At 43.5% G+C, this 20,747-nt stretch overlaps 1 protein-coding gene across 6 annotated transcripts in view; it reads right to left on the reverse strand.

Moving 5' to 3' along the window:
- The window catches only part of whrna (whirlin a), a 196,482-nt gene that overhangs the window by 9,200 nt on the left and 166,535 nt on the right, over nucleotides 1-20,747 (reverse strand). For 3 of the 6 annotated variants that reach the window (XM_048558757.2, XM_048558755.2, XM_048558758.2), the window contains 2 exons: nucleotides 19,610-19,806; nucleotides 777-899 (listed from right to left, as the gene is read on the reverse strand). In XM_048558757.2, the coding sequence (XP_048414714.2) occupies nucleotides 777-899; nucleotides 19,610-19,806 (320 nt within the window). The remainder of the gene's footprint in view (nucleotides 1-776; nucleotides 900-19,609; nucleotides 19,807-20,747) is intronic. The other 3 variants (XM_048558756.2, XM_059638129.1, XM_059638128.1) reach the window with 3 other exon arrangements.

Here is a 20,747-nt window from a genome sequence, read left to right on the forward strand (position 1 = left end):
AGAGTGCTGGTTCATAGTTCCTTGAAAGTGGAGTCACAGGTAGACAGGATAGTGAAGAAGGCAATAGGTATGCTTGCATTTATTGGTCAGTGCATTGAGTATAGGAGTTGTGAGGTTATGTTGCGGCTGTACAGGAGACGAGTTCAACCACATTTTGAATATTGTGCAATTCTGGTCTCCCCCTCCTATAGCAAGGATTTTGTGAAACTAGAAAGTATTCAGAAAAGATTTATGTGGATGTTGCCGGGGCCAGAGTTTTCTCAATATCAGGAGAGGCCGAATGGGCTGGAGCTATTTTCCTGGGAGCGTTGGAGGCTGAGGGGTGACCTTACAGAGGCTTATAAAATCATGAGGGGCGTGGATACGGTGAATCGCCATGGCCTCTTCCCCAGGGTGGGGGAGTCCAAAACTAGAGGGCACAGGTTTATGATGAGAGGGGAAAGATATAATAGGGACCTAAGCAGCAACTTTTTCATGCAGTGGGTGGTGCTTGTAATGGAATGAGCTGCCAGAGGAAGTGGTGGAGGCTGGTACATTTCAAAAGGCATGTGGATAGCCATATGAATCAGTATGGGCCAAATGCTGGCAAATGGGACTATATTTCTTTTGGAAATTTGTTAGGCATGGGTAAGTTGGATTGAAGGGTCTGTTTCCGCAGTGTAGGTCTCTGTGATTCTAATGGTTGCTTTACATGTATTGTTGCTTGCTGAGGACTGTACATAATATCATAAATGGCAAACAGCCATCACGGCAACACTCCCTGATGGATAATGTACCTGTATAGTAACGATTCGGGGTAATGGCTGGCGAGTGTTAGCTCCTCCTTCAATGGCAATGCCCAGAGTGGGTGCACTTTTCGGGACTCTCACCAACACCGAGGTTGGCTCCAATAAGCCAGGCTGTGACAGAAATCAAACATTTGGTCAATTAGTAAAGTGAACAGCCATAAATCAGGTCATTGTTTTCTCCTCCGCTCAGTTAATATAAAAAGTCAGAATTAGCCATGCCTGCCTGATGGATGTACACTGCAAGCTGCTTCCCCCTTTCTTTATGAAAGTGCTCGCAGTTGTTAGGCTCCAGCTGCACTGGACCCAGCCTTCCTCTGCTACTCTGTCAGTGAATGTCAACAGGGCTTCAAATAGTGGCACTGTTCCCCACAACCAAGTCTGGCCCATACCTGCAAAGGTCCCCAAGACAGCCGCTCAGCTTCACAGCCTTTGGTCCAGGAATGCTCAGCACTGAAAACTCAAGGCAACATGTGTGGAGGGTTAAACTGGCAGGACAATTGGAAATGTCTGTGGAACTGCAGGTCAGCTAGTGGGACAGGGTTTTCCATTTGAGATTGACAATGCTGGCATAGGAATCAAGTGGGGTGAAGGCCATCCTGTAGAGAACAGCCCCAACAGGCCATGGTTGTGCCCTCTAGTTTTGGACTCCCCCCACCCTGGGGAAGAGGCCATGGTGATTCACCCTATCTATGCCCCTCATGATTTTATAAGCCTCTATAAGGTCACCATAGTGGCCAGAGGGTGGGTTTACTTTTTAATTAAGGATTGCAGGAGGGTTCTTAAAGTTAGACAATCTCATACTGTTATCTTTTCAGTTACAAAGCATCTGCTCACACCAACAGCACAATGACAAATTCTGACTGCACACGCTCAGCACCCTTAATTTCCAGAATGTATATGCTCAAGCACATACTCAATATAAAGCTAATCTATTCTGTACATGGTGTTTTCTCTTCACCAATACACTTTAATTTTATTGATATTTGTAGGTGTTTGTTAGCTTGTTAATGCTATTTAATCCCAAACGCCAAACCACCTCATAATGCTTTATATACAACCAGCTGTCAGATCATTACTACAGAAGGACACTACCCTTGTCTGGAGCACTGGCCTCCTGGTCTGCTACAGGCTGCTAGGCTGTTCCCGATGCCTCCAGTGACTGTGCAGGCAGCGGTGTGGTGTATAACTCGATTTAGTTCCTCATGATAGGTTAGCAAGGCTTTAAAAAAATCTTCATTGGCTTGTCCCTTCAACACCTCCTTCCCCACTTCGCTGACTACTCCCAGGGACATGGGCATAGGGTGAGGGATGGTAGCCTGACGGGGAATTGATTCAATCTTTATCAAATTCTCCGAAAGGTGTCTAAACACTCAGTCAACATCAACAGTGAGGGGAGAAAATTGATGGAGAAAATTCACAAGAAAATTTAATGCAATAGACCCTAAGGCTCATTATTGGCTCACAGCTCACCCAAGCTTGATCCTGAGCAGTTTCTGTCAGTGGCTATTTGCCACTGGCTTCAACTGTCAAGGGCAGAGTAAGGTGACAGGTCCCAAATCGATCTGAGCTGATTTGGGCAGCAGACCAGTAATGTTGGCGTGAATCCGAACGGCATGCTCATCTAGCCACCTGTGCTAATTGGCTCCTTCTGGAGAGAATGACAGCGCTGCTATCTGATCACTTAAAAAATTTAAAAGTAAAAATATCTCCACTTGATGGAGCTGGACTGCTGCGTGTTTTTATTCTTTTACAGAATGTGCATGTCGCCAGCTGGTCCAGCATTTGTTACTTATCCCTAATCGCTTGTGAAAGGCAGCTGGTGAGCTGTCTTCTTGAGCCAGTATCATCCATGCGGTATCAGTACACCCTCAATGCTATTGGGAAGGGAGTTCCACTTTCCTAGTGACAGTGAAGGAACGATGATCTCGTTCCAGAAATTTTCTGCCTTACAGGGAAACTTGCAGATGGTGGTGTTCCTATGAGCCTACAGTCTTCATATTACTACGGGGCTGCATGGTAGGGTTAAAAGTTTCTATGGAAGAGCTATGGTGAGCTGCTGCAGCATACTTTGTACATGGCACACACTGCTGCCACTGTCCATCAGTGATGAAAAGGGTTAATCTGTAAACTGGCTAATTGCTTTGTCTTGGAAGGTACTGAGTTTCTTGAATGTTGTCTAGGCATTGCTGCAGGTGGTCACTGAGTGCTTCAGTATCTGAGGAATTGCCAATGGTGCTGAACATTGTCCAGTTATTCGAGAACATCCCCACTTCCGGCCCTACGTTAGGAAAAGGTCACAGATGAAACAGATAGTTGGCCCTTGGATACTATTCTGAGGTTCTCACTGGCTCTTGTGGCACAGCAGTAGTGTCCCTACTTCTGAGTCAGGAGGCCCAGGTTCAATTCCCATCTGTCCTAGATATGTTTCATAATATGCCTGAACAGGTTGATGAAAAATACGTAACCTGAGGAACCCAACAGCTTTTCTTATAAAGTGGTAGTGTCCCTATCTCCGAGACAGAAGGCCTAGAATCAAATCCCATCTGCTCCTTAGGTGTTAAACTATCGCTGAACAAGTTCATTGAAAATATCTAATCTGAGGAGCTCCTGCAGCAATGTCCTGAGTATGAAAAAAATGCACTCCAATAATCACATGCATATTTCTTTGTGCTACATAAAACTCAGACCAGTGGAGAGCTTTACCCCGATTCCTATTGGCTTCAGTTTTGCCAGGGCTCCTAGTCAAATGCTACCTTGAAGAGCAGTCACTCTCATATCCTATTGGAGTTCAGCTCTTTTGTCCATATTTGGACCATTGGATGCAATGAGGTCATTTGCTGGATGTTCCTGACTGAACTACGCTCAGTGAGGAAAGGCTGCAGAATTTCCAATAATTGGAGCAGTATCATATGGCACCACTTTACACCAAACGGCTGCACATCTTTTAGTCTCCCAATCAACCAATTTTGGTGTAAATATTTGCTGAAAATTGCAGATGCTAGATTTTGTACCTGTGTTTGTTATATGTTACTGCTAACTGATAACATTGGCACCAATACATCATCTGAAAATCTACCCTTACTATTCAATTATAATTTTATCAATCAGAGATATTTCAGGGTAGGGTAAATCTAATAACCCAGACTTTTCCCTGCACACAATAAAAGAAGGGACTGAATAATAGCAGAGTATGCTTTGCTTGTGTCGATATACAGTTAGCTGTGCTAGTGTAGCCGAGAGGCTGCCAAAGCTGCATCCTGAGGACACCTTTCACCAGTCTAATTGTAGGCTGCTGGGTCCTTTTGAACGTTATTTTAAACACATTCAATTAGTTACAAGGAAGTATCATCTCAACAACATTCCTCATCAATACGCAATGTCGATTTTATTAATTCTGACGACGCACAAGATTTTAACGCAAACAAGTTCAAGAAAAAGGCTAATTAATTGTTCCACTGATCACTCTTAAAGGAAGCATTCTAATTACATGAGGATTACACGCTGTCAAATCTCACAGGACACATTTGGTTAAATCCTCTCCACACTATCACACAAAGCTCTCAACCTGTTGCCAAGCTACTGTGTTCAAAAGCTGTTCGGAAAGATTTGGTTATGCACTGGATCATTTGTACAAACATTTATTTAAAGTGGTCAGACAAGTCCATTGAAGCAATATCACTCTGATTTTCTGACTGTGCGTGGGTGTCGTCTCTTCAGGGTAGCTTATGTTTCCCTGGTTTTAATTTGTACATTAAATGTCATCCTAGGTGGTTTGAGAAAATCTCTTTGGGAAATGACAGCCTAGCAAACAGTCTCATTTTCTACTCCTTGTTATGTGTGATGTGCTTTCAGATACTTTGGAAAGATTTGATATATTTCATTTATGCCAATTTTAAAAACAATTCTCTTGAAGAACGCTGTGGTGTCACTGGATCCCACAATTATTAAGGTTATAAATAAGAGCTTTGAATATTCCTTAAATATCTTTAGAGCACTTGTGGAGATGATTAAAATAACAAAGGACATTGACAGAGAGCTAGGATATGAGCCATCTCTCTAATGGAACAGAATCTTAATCTACAAACTGCAGGTTAAAACCAAACCCAGGAACATCTTTACATGAGGATTGTGGAGTGCACTGCTCCAGAGACATTTTGGTATGATCAAAATGGCATATAAAATTTTGCTTGAAAAATTAATTTTCAGTGACTATCTGGTGAGTTTTTCTGGGAATGGCTTGTGGTGGGACCAGGCTTGGACATAATTGACGCCACAAAACAGGATCACTAGTGAATGAATTTAGTGAGACTTAGTGAGAAAAGTCATTTGGTGTCCTGGTGTAAATCCCTGAAAAGTACCAGACGCAACTTGGACTTAGCCAAAGACAATAAGACTCAACACATCATAGCTAATCAAAAGAATGGACTTAGAGTGATGGATTGGTAGTCAGTGTGTTCCTGAGCAATGTGATTTATGAGAATTGTTTGTTGTTGGGAGCAGCCGAAGTGAAAATAATCCCTAAGAAAGACAGCCAACTGCATCTGAACAAATTGAAGAGATTGAATAAGGGGAGGTATTGGCCTGGTGGTATAATCACTACACTATTAATCCAGAGGCTCAGGTAATGGCTTGGGGGCCCAGGTTTAAATCCCACCATGGCAAGTAAAACTTGAATTCAATAAATATTTGAGATTAGAAGTCGAATGAAACCATTGCTTATTGTCAGGAAAACCCATCTGATTCACTAATGCCTTTTAGGGAAGGAAATCTACCATCCTGTCCTGGTCTGGTCTGCATGTGAGTCCAGACCCTCAGCGACATAGGGATAGGCAATACACTTGGCCAGTGACATCCACATAGAGTCACAGAGTCATAGAGTTGTACAGCATGGAAACCGACCCTTTGGTCCAACTTATCCATACTGACCAAATATTCTCAATAAATCTAATCCCATTTGTAAGCTTTTGGTTCATATCTCTCTAAAACTTTCCTATTCATATACCCATCCAGAGGTCTTTTAAATGTTGCATTGGACCAGCTTCCTCCACTTCCTCTGGCAGCTCATTCCATACATGCACCACCGTCTGCATGAAAATGTTGCCCCTTCGGTCCCTTTTAAATCTTTCCCCTCTCATCTTAAGCCTATATCCTCTAGTTTTGGACTCCCCCACCCCAGGGAAAAGACTTTGGCTATTCACCGTATGCATGTCCCTCATGATTTTATAAACCTCTACAAGCTCACATCTCAGCCTCTGACACTCCAGGGAAAATGATCCCAGCTTATTCATCCTCTCCCTATCTCAAACCGTCCAACCCTGGCAACATCCTTGTATTTCCAGTAAATGAATAAAACAAACTATCATCTACTTGAAATATAACCTAAGTTAGGCCTTTCTTTCTTTAAAATTCAATGCCTCTGTCCAAAATGTTATTCTGATGGTTTGTTACTAGGCTTTCTCTCAGGATGACCTTTTTGCTGATGGTTTCTCTATGGCACCTCTTTGAATTTACACAGGATAACTCCAATGAAAACTTGTAGGATGAGTTAATCCAGTTTCAATCTTCCCACAACCAAGCTTGTGAACTCTGGCAACCTTACATTGGGTTGTCAATAGGTCCATGCATCTAAATGAGCAGCACAAAAGTGCATCCTCACGTAAACAACATAAGAAAGTTTGCTTCTCCTCTGTTTACACTATTGACCTGCCTCCTAAAAGAGCTGCCTGATAATTGATCCTTCGCACAGCACTTCCTCCCATCTTCATAACATGCAGCTTCAGCGATATCACAAGTGAGTTTCAGTCATGAGTAAGGATGCCACTAGACTAAAGCTTTACGATATAACAGGGAGTGGAGTCCTGCAAGAACCGTCTATTCCTTGTCTGTTAGTAGCCAACAGGTTAAAAACATTAAACGGTGTGAGCGGGGAGCAGATATGCAGCTGGTAAATGTAGAGATATTTCTCTGTATAATAATACGACAAATTGTCTGTGGAATAATTTTACTGATTACACATCTCGTTTAACTAAGGTCAAGGATCATTTGCATTTGTTGGAGATACTGTGTTGTGACAGGGAATTCATATAGCCAGATGCCTAAGAAACACACAGTGTAAACATGGGGTGGCACGGTGGCTCAGTGGTTAGCACTGCTGCCTCACAGCACCAGGGGCCCTTTGGGTGACTGCTGGTGTGGTGTTCATACATTATCTCTGCGTCCGTGTGGGTTTCCTCCCACAGTCCAAAAACGTGCAGGTTAGGTGGATTGGCCAAGCTAAATTTCCCATAGTGTACAAGGGTGTGCAGGGTAGGTGGATTAGACATGGTAAATGTAGGTTTACAGGGATGGTGGGGAGAAGCTGGATGGTCTTCTCTTTGGTGGATCAGTGTGGGCTCCATGGGCTGAATGGCCTGCTTCCACACTGGAGGGATTCTCTGATTTCTTTAATACAATGCAAACTTTGCATGTTCCCCATTTCAGATATTGTCTGACTGCTAGTTGAATGCAATCCAAGAGAATATCTATGTGCTTGCTGACATTCTCACCTCAGACCTTCGGTATAAGTTCATTATGATGTTGTAAAGGTTCAGCCGTGATGTTCCTGTTTTTAGCAATTTCATTTTTTTTAATCGTGCAGCTGGATCTGAAGCTTTTTTACACAACAAATGTACTGAGCAATGGGAATTAGGCGTGTGGGCTTTCTCAGCTCAGGATTATGTAATTAAACCAGGGACTGAATTAATGGAAGTGATTACATTCATTGTGCTTGGATCAGGTGAGAATTTCTGTGTTTCAATGAAATGACATTTAAAAAGTAAAACAATGCACTCAACGGCAAATGAGTTGGTTTTCCTGCTGTTGAACTTATAATTACATACACCTCAACCTTTATCTTTCCAATTACAATGAAGCCTGATATTTGTCTGATTTGCTCCCAACAGACCTTCCTCAAGAATTGCAATAGCAAATAAATGGAGCAGAGTTGTACACAAGGGGCCAAATATTCATTCACATGGCTCTACCTCAGCCCTTTTAGCACAGGATGAAAACTACGTATGAAACCAAATCAGGAAGGAAAGTACTGTCATCAACACCACCATGTGCAGTGCGTACGTCAGGATTGAAGTGTTGTCAATTTCTCTGAGCAAGGCAACTCACAGCTGGTATCACCAGTTTGTGAATCCTCACTAAGTTCGTGGAAGGAATTCGGTCATCTGCTGTGTATCCTTTCTGAAGATTCCAAGAAGTTGCAGTTTAGTTGAACTGCTGACTGAATTAGGCAATAAATATCGATCTTTCCAACAATGTCCACACTTAAGCATGTGTGCAAGTTTGTCAAATGACAGAAAAAATAAAGTAAAGCCTTCTGTGAGAGATAAAACACGATGTAATCATATCATCATTTTCTCAATACAACTGTTTTGTGATGTTGTGTCAAATTTTATTTTGTAAAACAAGAATTAATCTCTTTGAGAAAGCTAATGCAACAGCAGGTGGTGCAGTAATAGCTGCTGTTAAAACTCCCTGTACCCCTAGATATAGTGGACATGTAGTGGAATCATCTGAACAGATTGTGTTGGGACATTTTCAAAGAAAAAAGCCTGAGCCATCAGCAGTGAGATTTGCAGCTGACAGAGTCAAGACCCAGTGATAGGGCTGTGGGCACAACAGGATGCCTCTGTGACCCAAACTGATTGGTTTTTCCACCATTCCAAAGCATGTAAGAGCTTCAAGCCTCACAACTTGTGACTTTGCTGCCTGTATCTCAGGTGTCCTCCATGCTGATGTTTGTTGATACTCCTCTTTTCTGTCTGAGCTGCAATCACCTATCACAATGGGCTGCCAGCCTTTTGCAAAGCTCTTGGCTTTCTGATTGGGCCTGCAAACTCAAGAACCCAACTCTCTCCTTAATTGGACTGGTCTCCTCTGGTGGACTTTCAATTGGCCACTTCTGGGAGGATTGTACAGGTGGGTGGAGTTTGAGGACTATCAGAAACAATAATGGCATGTTTGCAAAGAGAAAAGGATTTCACCCTTTGTGTCTGCTTGACTATAGGACCATATTTACATGAAAAACGGGGATGCAATATATTTATTTCAATGTGGACTCGAATCTTTTGACATTGCTGTCCCTGAGTGCCCACTCCTCTCCCATTCTCACACTACCACAATGTGCAGGAAAGGATAGGGACTTTAAGCCATGTGAAAGCCTTTGAAAGGAAACAGTAAACTCTGGGAAATATGTGATTTCTTTCAAATGTCTGGCATCTGTAATTGTTTTTAAAAATAATTGAAAATGACTAAATTTGCGTAATTGATAAAGAGATCAAATATAATTTTCCTGGGTAATAAGAAATTATGTTCCATGGGACATGGTGACCTTTGACATGGAAGCAGTTCCAACTGGGAGGCTATTGTGAAACAAAAAACAGTCATTAAGTCGAGCTACAAGCAGGAAAGGTACAGAGTGAAGGCAATCACTGACACAAATAGGAAACAGAGAGAGATACATACAGATTACCTGTGGGAGAAGAAACAGATGTCTCAAGGCAAAACCAGTTTTTTTTAAGGGATAAAATTAAATAGGAGCTCCAGGAGGCATTGTGTAAGTTGACTCAAAAGTATAACACTGTGTTAGTAGTTTGGAGTTGCCGGAATTTTTCCCAGAAGTAATTATATCATAATGTAACCATAGCGAGATTTGCCCAATGCCTGCAGGGTACGATTAATGTTGTATATCTTTGTTGCATTGACTATTTAAAATGAAATTACTTTTTTACTTTAAGTATCATTTGTTTGCTACTTCATTGTTATTTTATATTATTTCTGATTCATGTTGGAAGTGAAAGTAACCTTGTTAGTAAGTCCTTGATTTGGGAGTTATTTGGTAAACTTGGTAATTTTGGTTTATAGTTTCCCAACTATAATCTGTTTGGGGTCATAATATCTGCCTGTTGCTGCCTCTCCCAATTCTAAATTGAATAATTCAAGCAACAAAGATCTACAAAAGGCAGCAGCCTAATTATCAAATTGATGTCACTGCCTCAGACTGTCTTAAGTGACATTGCGACTTAAGAAGAATTAAGGTGGGAGCTACCATCTATCAGAACCAAATCTAGTTGTGGGGCAACTGAGAGACTTGACTTCCTTCTAGGTCTTCGGCCCAAAACTAAGTGGTTAATTTTATACCTATTGGGTGTTTAATTATATTCAGGTGGTAGGCATTACTTCAATGTTCTTCTTTGTTCAGACATATTGGACTAAGCTGATGCTGTCACGGAGGAGGTGCAAGGCCTACAACATGTGTCACTGTACAAAAACAAGTTTTAATTTTAAAAGATGTAGCTCTAGAACCAGCCTTCACCATCCTGCCATCTGACCTCCAACACAGAAGTGCTATCTGCAGCCTCTTAATTTCCTTTAATTCTTCATGAGATGTAGGTATCACCAGAATCAGTCGGTCATCTCTAATTGCCTTTGAAAGGATGGTGGTGAGCTGCCTTCCTGAACTGCTGCAGTCCATGTGGTGTAGCTACACCCATAGTGCTGCTGTGAGATGGAATTCTCGAGTAGGTCCAAGTCAGTTTGGTGGCTGACTTGGGGAGGTGGGGACTTCCAAATAAAGATGCTCTCATACATCTTTCACGTTTGTCCTGTCTGGATGGTAGAGTGTATGAATTTGGAAATTGCCATCGAAGAAGCTTTGTCAAGTTGCTGCTGTATATCTTGTCGGTGGTATACTCTGTAGCCATTGGCCACTGTTGGTGGAGGAAGTGAACATGGTTCCAATAAATTGGCTGCTTTGTCCTGGATGGTGTTGAGCTACTTGAATGTTGTCGGAGCTGCACCCATATGGGCAAGTGTAGACTATTTCATCGCGGTCCTTACTTGGGCCATATAGATAGTGGTTAGGCTTTGGGGACAGTGTATTCGGTAGGATCTAGCTTTCCTTTTTAAGTTCAGGCAGGTGATTGTTCTTCCACTCCCCCTCACACACTGCCCACTGATTTATTCAGTTGCAATTGACAGAGGAGTGCACGGGCACAGCATGGGTCAGGAGCCTGCAATTCGTTGGATTCTGCTATGAAAGGAAAGCTGCGGTGAAAGTATTGAAATGAAGAACAGACTCGAAAACAGGGGAAAACAAAAGGTGAAAGAAAATATTCGTATTATACTCTGCCTGTCATAACCTCATGATGTTTCAAAGAACTTTAGTGCCGATGATAAACAATGATAATAGCAAGTTAAGCAGACATCCTTTGACAGTTTGTTGCTGTGGCAGCTGCACAGTTGAGTTGTTGCTGATATTATCTTCTTCATTGTCAAAGAAGGATCCATCTTTGTTTCCATCTGTAATCACCACAGCGCCTTGAGCAGTACAAGGTGTACAAGTGTGGCTGTTCCTCGTTTATTATTGTATCCAGCGCAAATTGCAACCTTTCTTCAGTTACTACCACTTTGCTAACTTATTCAGTTTAACACTGTCTGCCTGTGAATGAGGAAACAGTTATATTGACTACAAGAAATCTAGAATATTGATTCAATCTTGTAACCTGAGAAACAAAATGATGACAATTCTTTACAATAAAAAAATTTTGCTGCATACTAACTTATTTTGATATGAAGATGTATTATCCAAAATATAAATTTTATGATTGAATGGACAGACATATATTTGAACTTTTCCAAAGAATATTTTGTAAAGAAAGAAGCACTGACTGCAGACACAAAAATGTTGTATTTTGCGAGAAATTTTGCTGCTTGTTTGAAGACACTAGTAGAGAGAGGACACGTGACCCAGTTTGTAGGTGAAAATGGATATTGCATTTAAACAGAGAGTCTGAGATAACTGTGGCAATAGCCTTCAGCCACTCTTTCTCTGATGAGAGGGCTTTCAAAGTTTGAGAGTTTTAAGCCACCTCCTCAACACAACTGGGTATTTGTAAAGAAAGAGTTTGGAATCATCGTCTCCAGAAATGTGAATTCAACCAGTCAGAAATAATTCAGCAAGAAATGTCACTGCCAACAGTTTGTTTGGGAAATGATTTTGGCTGCAGACCCACATTTAGAACAAACTGTAAATAATTATTTTTCTGAATGTAACTGTTACTTGGCTTAAGGTTTTCAATATTTATGTATGGTTTTCAACTAACGTACCTACACAGCTTAAACATTTTGTTAATAATCTTTTTGTCTTTGCTTGAGTAAATTTTTTTTGCTGTAAATTTGTTCTTTATTTGGTCATGAGGGAACATGACTGACATGATTCTGAAATTGAACTAGTTGCACTTTGACATACCATATACCAAAAACATTTTGGATTAAATGATTTCATGAATTTGTTAGTCACAATACTAAGTAATATTTCCGCAAAAGTACTCTTCTGGAGGAGACAGCATGATACTCACAGGACATTCCATCCCAAATTAAGGTGTGCGAAGGGTTGATTGGACAGGATTTATAATGCAAGTGGAGTGTTGTAATGGAAAGTGAAATGACTGTGGAAGTCATTAATGTGGTTCAAAGTGCTTGAAAATGATTTAAAGTCGGGATAAAACAGTTCAGGAGAGCATGACATTTAAATTAATTATCATCAATAATTAGGGATAACGAAATATGAGAAAGCTGCCACAAGGCTAACTTGCTTTGTATGTCATCACTTTCAGCTTAAGTACAATAAGTTCAAGCTTGTATAAATAATACACCAATATTATTTTCCAGCATTTCAGGAATTTCTTTGTCATCAAGAGTCATACAGCACAGAAACAGCCCCTTTGTTCCAACCAGTCCATGCTGAACGTAATCCTAAACTAAACTAATCCCACCTTCCTACTCCTGGTCCATAGCCCTCCCAACCTCTCCTATTCATGCACTTAGCTAAGTGTCTTTTAAATGTTGTAACTGTGCCCACATCCACCACTTCCTCAGGAAGCTCATTCCACATGCCGTCCATTCCCTGTGTGAAAAATTTGTTCATCATGCCTTTTTTAAATGTCTCTCTCCTTAGTTTAAAAATACGTCCCCTAGTTCTGAAATCCCCCACACGAGGGAAAGACACCTACCATTAACACTATCTATATCCCTCAATATCTTATAAACCTCTGTAATGCCACCTGCCAGCCTTCTAATGCTCCAGTGACAAAAGTCCCTGTCTATCCAGCCTTTCTTTATAACTCAATCCTTCCATACCTCTCAATGTCCTGGTAAATCTCTTCTGAATCCTCTCCAGCTGAACAATATGCTTCCTATAACTGGATGACTGGAACTAGATAATGTATTCCAGAAGAGGAATCTCATCAATGTCCTGTACAATCTCAACATGACTTCCCAACTGCTATACTCAAAAGGTCTGAGCAATGAAGGCTAGTGTGCTACATGGCTTCTTGACCACTTTGTCTACATGTGATGCAAACTTCAAAGAATGCTGGAACTGAACCCTTAAAACCCTCTGTTCTACAACACTACCCAAGGCCCTACATTTATTAATTGTATAAGTTCTGCCCCTATTTACCAAAATGCAATTCCTCGCATTTATCCAGATTGAACTCCATCTGCCATTTCTCAGCTTATTGACACATTTGATTGAAACCAATTTCATTGTCCACTATGCTACCAATTTTGGTGTCATCTGCAAAGATCCTAACCATGCTTTCTGTATTCTCATCCAAATCATTTACATAAATGACAAACAAGAGAACCCAGACAGATCCCGGTGGAACACTATTGGTGACAGACCTCTAGTCTGAAAAGCAAACTTCGACCACCACTATAATAACACTCACTGCGAAGCCTCTTCCAGAATGCCTAACCTGAAGAAGTTACCCTCCTCCCTCTGGACCAACCTCAGGGGATCTCTCTCCCTCTGCAACTCTCTTGTCATCTCATCGGCCTTGTCCTGAAGCAAACCAGGTACCACAGCCATATCACCTTCCTCAGCACCTGCCTTCGGAACCAGGCTTTTCCAATGAAGGGTCTAGGCCTGAAACGTCAGCTTTTATGCTCCTAAGATGCTGCTTGGCCTGCTGTGTTCATTCAGCCCCACACTTTGTTATCTTGGATTCTCCAGCATCTGTAGTTCTCATTATCTCTGTTTACCTACCCTTCTGTTTTGTAAATTTTGTATGGATAATTCATTTGTCTCACAACTAAGTGTCTCCAAAATTACCTCATAAGCACTTGAATGCTTAATATATTCATCTAAAATTCATCTCTTCATAATTTTAGCACAGTCATTAGCACATTTAAAATAAATGAATCTATACTTTTTTCTAAAAGAGCAGTTGTGTTAAGTGGTTCTATATCCCACAATATAATACTAGCACTGTCATGCTCAGTAAACATCTTTCAAATTCATGACTTTAACAGGGACTAGACCCATATGGAAACTTTTTTAAAAGTATCTGTTTTAAAATGGATAACTGGTAAACTTTTAAATGGCTGTCGTGATTTGGGCAACTTCTCTTTGTTCAAAACCGGCCCCCTGGTACTTTCCAGAAAGTTTCAAAATGAATCTTCCTGACAGGGGTCTTCCCTTGAGTCTGTCTGTGAAACTTACATTTGTTTCACCCAACACACAAATATATTTTGAATTAGCACCCTAACAATGAGGGCTGGGCAGCAACAAATTCACCTGAAGTAATTCTGAAGCAGTCTCCATGATCTCCAGTGCATAGCAACGGCTTTCACTTAAGTTCTGCTGAGTAGACAGTAGCAGTATTGGCTGTGACAGAGATAATAACGTGTGAAGTTGGATGAACGCAGCAGGCCAAGTAGCATCTCAGGAGCACAAAAGCTGACGTTTCGGGCCTAGACCCTTCATCAGAGAGTGGGATGGGGAGAGGGTTCCGGAATAAATAGGGAGAGAGGGGGAGGCGGACCGAAGATGGAGAGAAAAGAGGATAGGTGGAGAGGAGAGTTTCGGTGGGGAGGTAGGGAGGGGATGGGTCAGTCTAGGGAAGACCGACAGGTCAAGGAGGCGGGATGAGGTTAGTAGGTAGGAAATGGAGGTGCGGCTTGAGGTGGGAGGAGGGAGTAGGTGTGAGGAAGAACAGGTTAGGGAGGAGGGGACAAGCTGAGCTGGTTTTGGGATGCAGTTGGGGGAGGGGACGAGCTGGGCTGGTTTTGGGATGCGGTGAGGGGAGGGGAGATTTTGAAGCTTGTGAAGTCCACATCGATACCATTGGCCTGCAGGGTTCCCAAGCGGAATATGAGTTGCTGTTCCTGCAACCTTCGGGTGGCATCATTGTGGCACTGCAGGAGGCCCATGATGGACATGTCATCTAAAGAATGGGACGGGGAGTTGAAATGGTTCGCGACTAGGAGGTGCAGTTGTTTATTGCGAACCGAGCAGAGGTGTTCTGCAAAGCGGTCCCCAAGCCTCCGCTTGGTTTCCCCAATGTAGAGGAAGCCACACCGGGTACAATGGATACAGTATACCACATTGGCAGATGTGCAGGTGAACCTCTGCTTAATATGGAAAGTCATCTTGGGGCCTGGGATAGGGGTGAGGGAGGAGGTGTGGGGACAGGTGTAGCATTTCCTGCAGTTGCAGGGGAAGGTGCCGGGTGTGGTGGGGTTGGAGGGCAGTGTGGAGCGAACAGGGGAGTCACGGAGACAGTGGTCTCTCCGGAAGGCAGACATGGGTGGGGATGGAAAAATGTCTTGAGTGTTGGAGTCGGATTGTAGATGGCGGAAGTGTCGGAGGTTGATGCGTTGTATCCGGAGGTTGGTGGGGTGGTGTGTGAGAACGAGGGAGATCCTCTTTGGGCGGTTGTGGCGGGGGCGGGGTGTGAGGGATGTGTTGCGGCAAATGCGGGAGTCGCGGTCAAGGGTGTTCTCGACCACTGTGGGGGGAAAGTTGCGGTCCTGGAAGAACTTGGACATCTGGGATGTGCGGGAGTGGAATGCTTCATCCTGGGAGCAGATGCAGCGGAGGCGGAGGAATTGGGAATAGGGGATGGAATTTTTTCAGGAGGGTGGGTGGGAGGAGGTGTATTCCATGTAGCTGTGGGAGTTGGTGGGCTTGAAATGGACATCAGTTACAAGCTGGTTGCCTGAGATGGAGACTGAGAGGTCCAGGAAGGTGAGGGATGTGCTGGAGATGGCCCGGGTGAACTTGAGGTTGGGGTGGAAGGTGTTGGTGAAGTGGATGAACTGTCTGAGCTCCTCTGGGGAGCAAGAGGCAGCGCCGATACAGTCATCAATGTAACGGAGGAGGAGGTGGGGTTTGGGGCCTGTGTAGGTGCGGAAGAGGGACTGTTCCACGTAACCTACAAAGAGGCAGGCATAGCTGGGGCCCATGTGGGTGCCCATGGCCACCCCCTTTGTCTGTAGGAAGTGGGAGGAATCGAAAGAAAAGTTGTTGAGGGTGAGGACGAGTTCAGCTAGGCGGATGAGGGTGTCGGTGGAGGGGGACTGGTCGGGCCTGCAGGACAGGAAGAAGCGGAAGGCCTTGAGGCCATTTGCATGCAGAATACAGGTGTATAGGGACTGGACGTCCATGGTGAAAATGAGGTGTTGGAGGCCAGGGAATTGGAAGTTCTGGAGGAGGTGGAGGGCGTGGGTGGTGTCACAGACATAGGTAGGGAGTTCCTAGGCCAAAGGGAAGAAAATGGAGTCCAGATAGGTGGAGATGAGTTCGGTGGGGCAGGAACAGGCTGAGACAATGGGTCGACCAGGGCAGGCAGGTTTGTGGATTTTGGGAAGGAGATAGAAACGGGCCGTGCGGGGTTGGGGAATAATAATGTTGGAGGCTGTGGGTGGGAGGTCCCCTGAGGTGATGAGGTCATGAATGGTGTTGGAGATGATGGTTTGATGCTCGGGGGTGGGGTCATGATCAAGGGGGCGGTAGGAAGAGGTGTCGGAGAGTTGGCGTTTGCCCTCGGCGATGTGGAGGTCAGTGCGCCACACTACCACTGCGCCACCCTTGTCTGCGGCTGTGATGGTGAGGTTGGGGTTGGAGCGGAGGAAGCGGAGGGCTGCCCATTCTGCAGGGGAGAGGTTGGAGTGGGTGAAAGGGGTGGAGAGGTTGAGGCAGTTAACGTCTCGACGGCAGTTGGAGATGAATTCCAACCCCTATTCCCAATTCCTCTGCCTCCGCCGCATCTGCTCCCAGGATGAGGTATTCCACTCCCACACATCCCAGATGTCGAAGTTCTTCAAGGGCCGCAACTTTCCCCCCACAGTGGTCGAGAACGCCCTTGACCGCATCTCCCTCATTTCCCGCAACACATCCCTCACACCCCGCCCCTGCCACAACTGCCCAAAGAGGATCCCCCTTGTTCTCACACACCACCCCACCAACCTCCGGATACAACGCATCATCCTCCGACACTTCCGCCATCTACAATCCGACTCCACCACCCAAGACATTTTTCCATTCCCACCCCTGTCTGCTTTCCGGAGAGACCACTGTCTCCGTGACTCCCTTGTTTGCTCCACACTGCCCTCCAACCCCACCACACCCGGCACCTTCCCCTGCAACCGCAGGAAGTGCTACACTTGCCCCCACACCTCCTCCCTCACCCCTATCCCAGGCTCCAAGATGACTTTCCATATTAAGCAGAGGTTCACCTGCACATCTGCCAATGTGGTATCCTGTATCCATTGTACCCGGTGTGGCTTCCTCTACATTGGGGAAACCAAGCGGAGGCTTGGGGACCGCTTTGCAGAACACCTTCACTCGGTTCGCAATAAACAACTGCACCTCCTAGTCGCGTACCATTTCAACTCCTCCTCCCATTCTTTAGATGACATGTCCATCATGGGCCTCCTGCAGTGCCACAATGATGCCACCCGAAGGTTGCAGGAACAGCAACTCATATTCTGCTTGGGAACCCTGCAGCCCAATGGTATCAATGTGGACTTCACAAGCTTCAAAATCTCCCCTTCCCCCACCGCATCCCAAACCAGCCCAGTTCGTCCCCTCCCCCCACTGCATCACACAACCAGCCCATCTCATCCCCTCCCCCCACTGCATCTCAAAACCAGCCCAGCCTGTCTCTGCTTCCCTAACCTGTTCTTCCTCTCACCCATCCCTTCCTCCCACCCCAAGCCGCACCTCCATTTCTACCTACTCACCTCATCCCACCTCCTTGACCTGTCCGTCTTCCCTGGACTGACCTATCCCCTCTCTACGTCCCCACCTACACTCTCCTCTCCACCTATCTTCTTTTCTCTCCATCTTCGGTCCACCTCCCCCTCTCTCCCTATTTCTTCCAGAACCCTCACCTCATCCCCCTCTCTGATGAAGGGTCTAGGCCCGAAACGTCAGCTTCTGCACTCCTGAGATGCTGCTTGGCCTGCTGTGTTCATCCAGCCTCACATTTTATTATCTTGGATTCTCCAGCATCTGCAGTTCCCATTATCTCTTGGCTGTGACTGAAATTGGCTGGCTATAATGACTTTTGATCTCAAGATCGGAAAAGACCTGCACAGCTGGCAAGAGAGTTGAAGGTTGCAAGAGTTTCAGCAGCAACAAGGCTGAACTATCTTTACATTGTTAACATGAAGACAAGCAAGTCTTTATCAAGCCTCAGACTAATTACACACTTTGTCCATCTGTAAAGGAACTGGTGCAAAAACTACAAATATCTAATTTTACAACCTACTCAGCATTACTTTCTTCAAAGGAATCCTACAAAAATCCTGATTGAAACTCCAGCTTTTGAACTCATCTAAACAACAATTCAAGCCTATAAGTGTCTTCTTTATCTGAGCACGGTTTTTACCTGAGTAAGTTAAATACATGAATTGTGAACTATCCTTTTGGATTAACCCATTTGGGTACATTATCTTCTTTAACCGTATCCTTCTTGAACATATGGTATGTGACTGACATGGTATTTAGATTTCTTAGGGTGAGTGTGTGAATAAATAATCCTGTTTATCTAAACCCATGAAAGTCTGCTCCTAATGTTTAAATTGAACATATATACTTAGGGGCATGAAACATGTAGATCTACCTTCCTATACACACTGTTGGTTGCAAACACTATAGAAGGGAATTGTGGTTTTATGTGCATTTCTCCTCCTTCATCACTAAGAGGATGTACCTCTGTTAAAGTTAAAGGAATTAAAGAACTGAGAGATATTGCAGAGTAAGGTACTATACAAATGCATATATTCCGAAACAGAAACAAAAATTGCAGGTAAAGCTCAGCAGGTCAAGCAATATGTGCAGAGAGAAAGCAGAGATAATGTTTCAGGTCCAGTAACTCTTCCTCAGAGCTCAGAATGTGTTCTGAGGAAGGGTCATTGGACTGGAAACTTTAATTCTGCTTTCTCTCCACTGATGTTGCCAGATCTGCTGAGCTTTTAAAGCAATTTCTGTTTTTGTTTCTGGGTTTCCAGCATCCAGCATTCCTTCGGTTTCTGGTGCATATATTCTTATTTTTGTTATTAATATAAACAAAGAGTGCTTGAAATACTCAGCAGACCTGACAACAGAGAGGCAGAATTAAGAGAGATAATAAGGTGTAGCAACCAGCTCTATACCTTGTTATCTCAGATTCTCCAGCATCTGCAGTTCCTACTACCTCTATAGCAGAATTAAATGTTGAGTTGCTTATAAAACTTCTTCAGATTCTTCTGTTGAAAAGAGAATTCATATTCAATCAATGCATTGACAATGTTCTCTCTCCACTGATGTTGCTAGATCTGTGAAGTATTTTCCCACTTTTTGTTTTTATTTCAAATTTTTAGCATTGGTGGTATTTTCCTTTTATTCTTTCTTTCGTTGCTCATCTCTTGATACTTTTTATGAAGAAATAAATCAATGATTCTTTCATTTAGGAATAAATAAGAATTTGAAGCTCACTTACTGGCTTTAAAACGGCCTCTGGTTTGGGTTCATTTCTCGGCATGTCCTTGGTGATTTTTCCCTTCACAGGAACGGGACTGCTGTCTTTGCTGTTGCCACCCATTTCACCAACATCAACCCCACTGTCCTCACTGAGAGTTTGCCCACTGTCAGATAACTGGGAGAGGGCAGCAGCTGGTGGGAACAGTGGCATAATTTCTGTTATTGATAGAAAATAGATTCTGCTCAATCCCTAGTCACATAAGTAAAAAGATATGAATAGCATATTGACCCATAAACATCAATACTAATGGGTGTGTATTTTTTCGCTGTACAGCTTTGGCCTTGGAAGTATTTTGATGCACAGAAACAGGATGGCTTATCTTGAAATTGGCTAGGCATTGGCAACTTTGTTGAGCAGCCTGCACTAATCTCTTCAATTTCAGCTCTACTTTCATTTCTTCATGACCAACGTAGGAAAATGCAGCTAACTAATGGGTAATGTTGTGCCTTTATTTAGGAAAGGCCAGGGAACTGTAGATCATTGAGTCTGATGTCAGTGGTGGGTAAATTGTCGGAAGGGATTCTGAAAGATAGGATTTGCATGTATTTGGAGAGGCAGGGTCTGGTTGGGGATCATCAGCATGGTTTTGTGCGTGGGAACTGCTGTCTCTCAAACTTGGCTTTTTAAGGGGTGTGACTAAGAATATTGATGGAGGCGGAACAGTAGACATTGTCTATGTGGACTTTGACAAAGTTCTGCATGGTAGACTGTTTAGTAAATTTAGATCATATGAGATTCAAGGACAGCTTGCCAATTAGATACTAAATTGGCTTAATGGTAGGAGACACAGGCTTGTTTTATTGGACTGGAGGCCTGTGATCTGTGGTTTTCTGCAGGGATTGGTGCTGGGTCCACTAGTGTTTGTCATTTATGTAAGTGAATTGGATGATAATATAGGAGGCATGGTTAATAAGTTTATGGATGACACCACCAATTGGTGAAATTGTGGACATTGAAGAAGGTTATCTCAGATTACAAAGGGATCTTGATCATTTGGGCCAATGGGCCATGTAGAGGCAGATGGAGTTTAATTTAGACAAATGCGAGATAATGCATTTGGTAAAACAAACAAGGGTAGGACTTACACAGTTAATGG

The sequence above is a fragment of the Stegostoma tigrinum genome, chromosome 29 (assembly GCF_030684315.1).
Source record: "Stegostoma tigrinum isolate sSteTig4 chromosome 29, sSteTig4.hap1, whole genome shotgun sequence".
Taxonomy (NCBI): domain Eukaryota; kingdom Metazoa; phylum Chordata; class Chondrichthyes; order Orectolobiformes; family Stegostomatidae; genus Stegostoma; species Stegostoma tigrinum.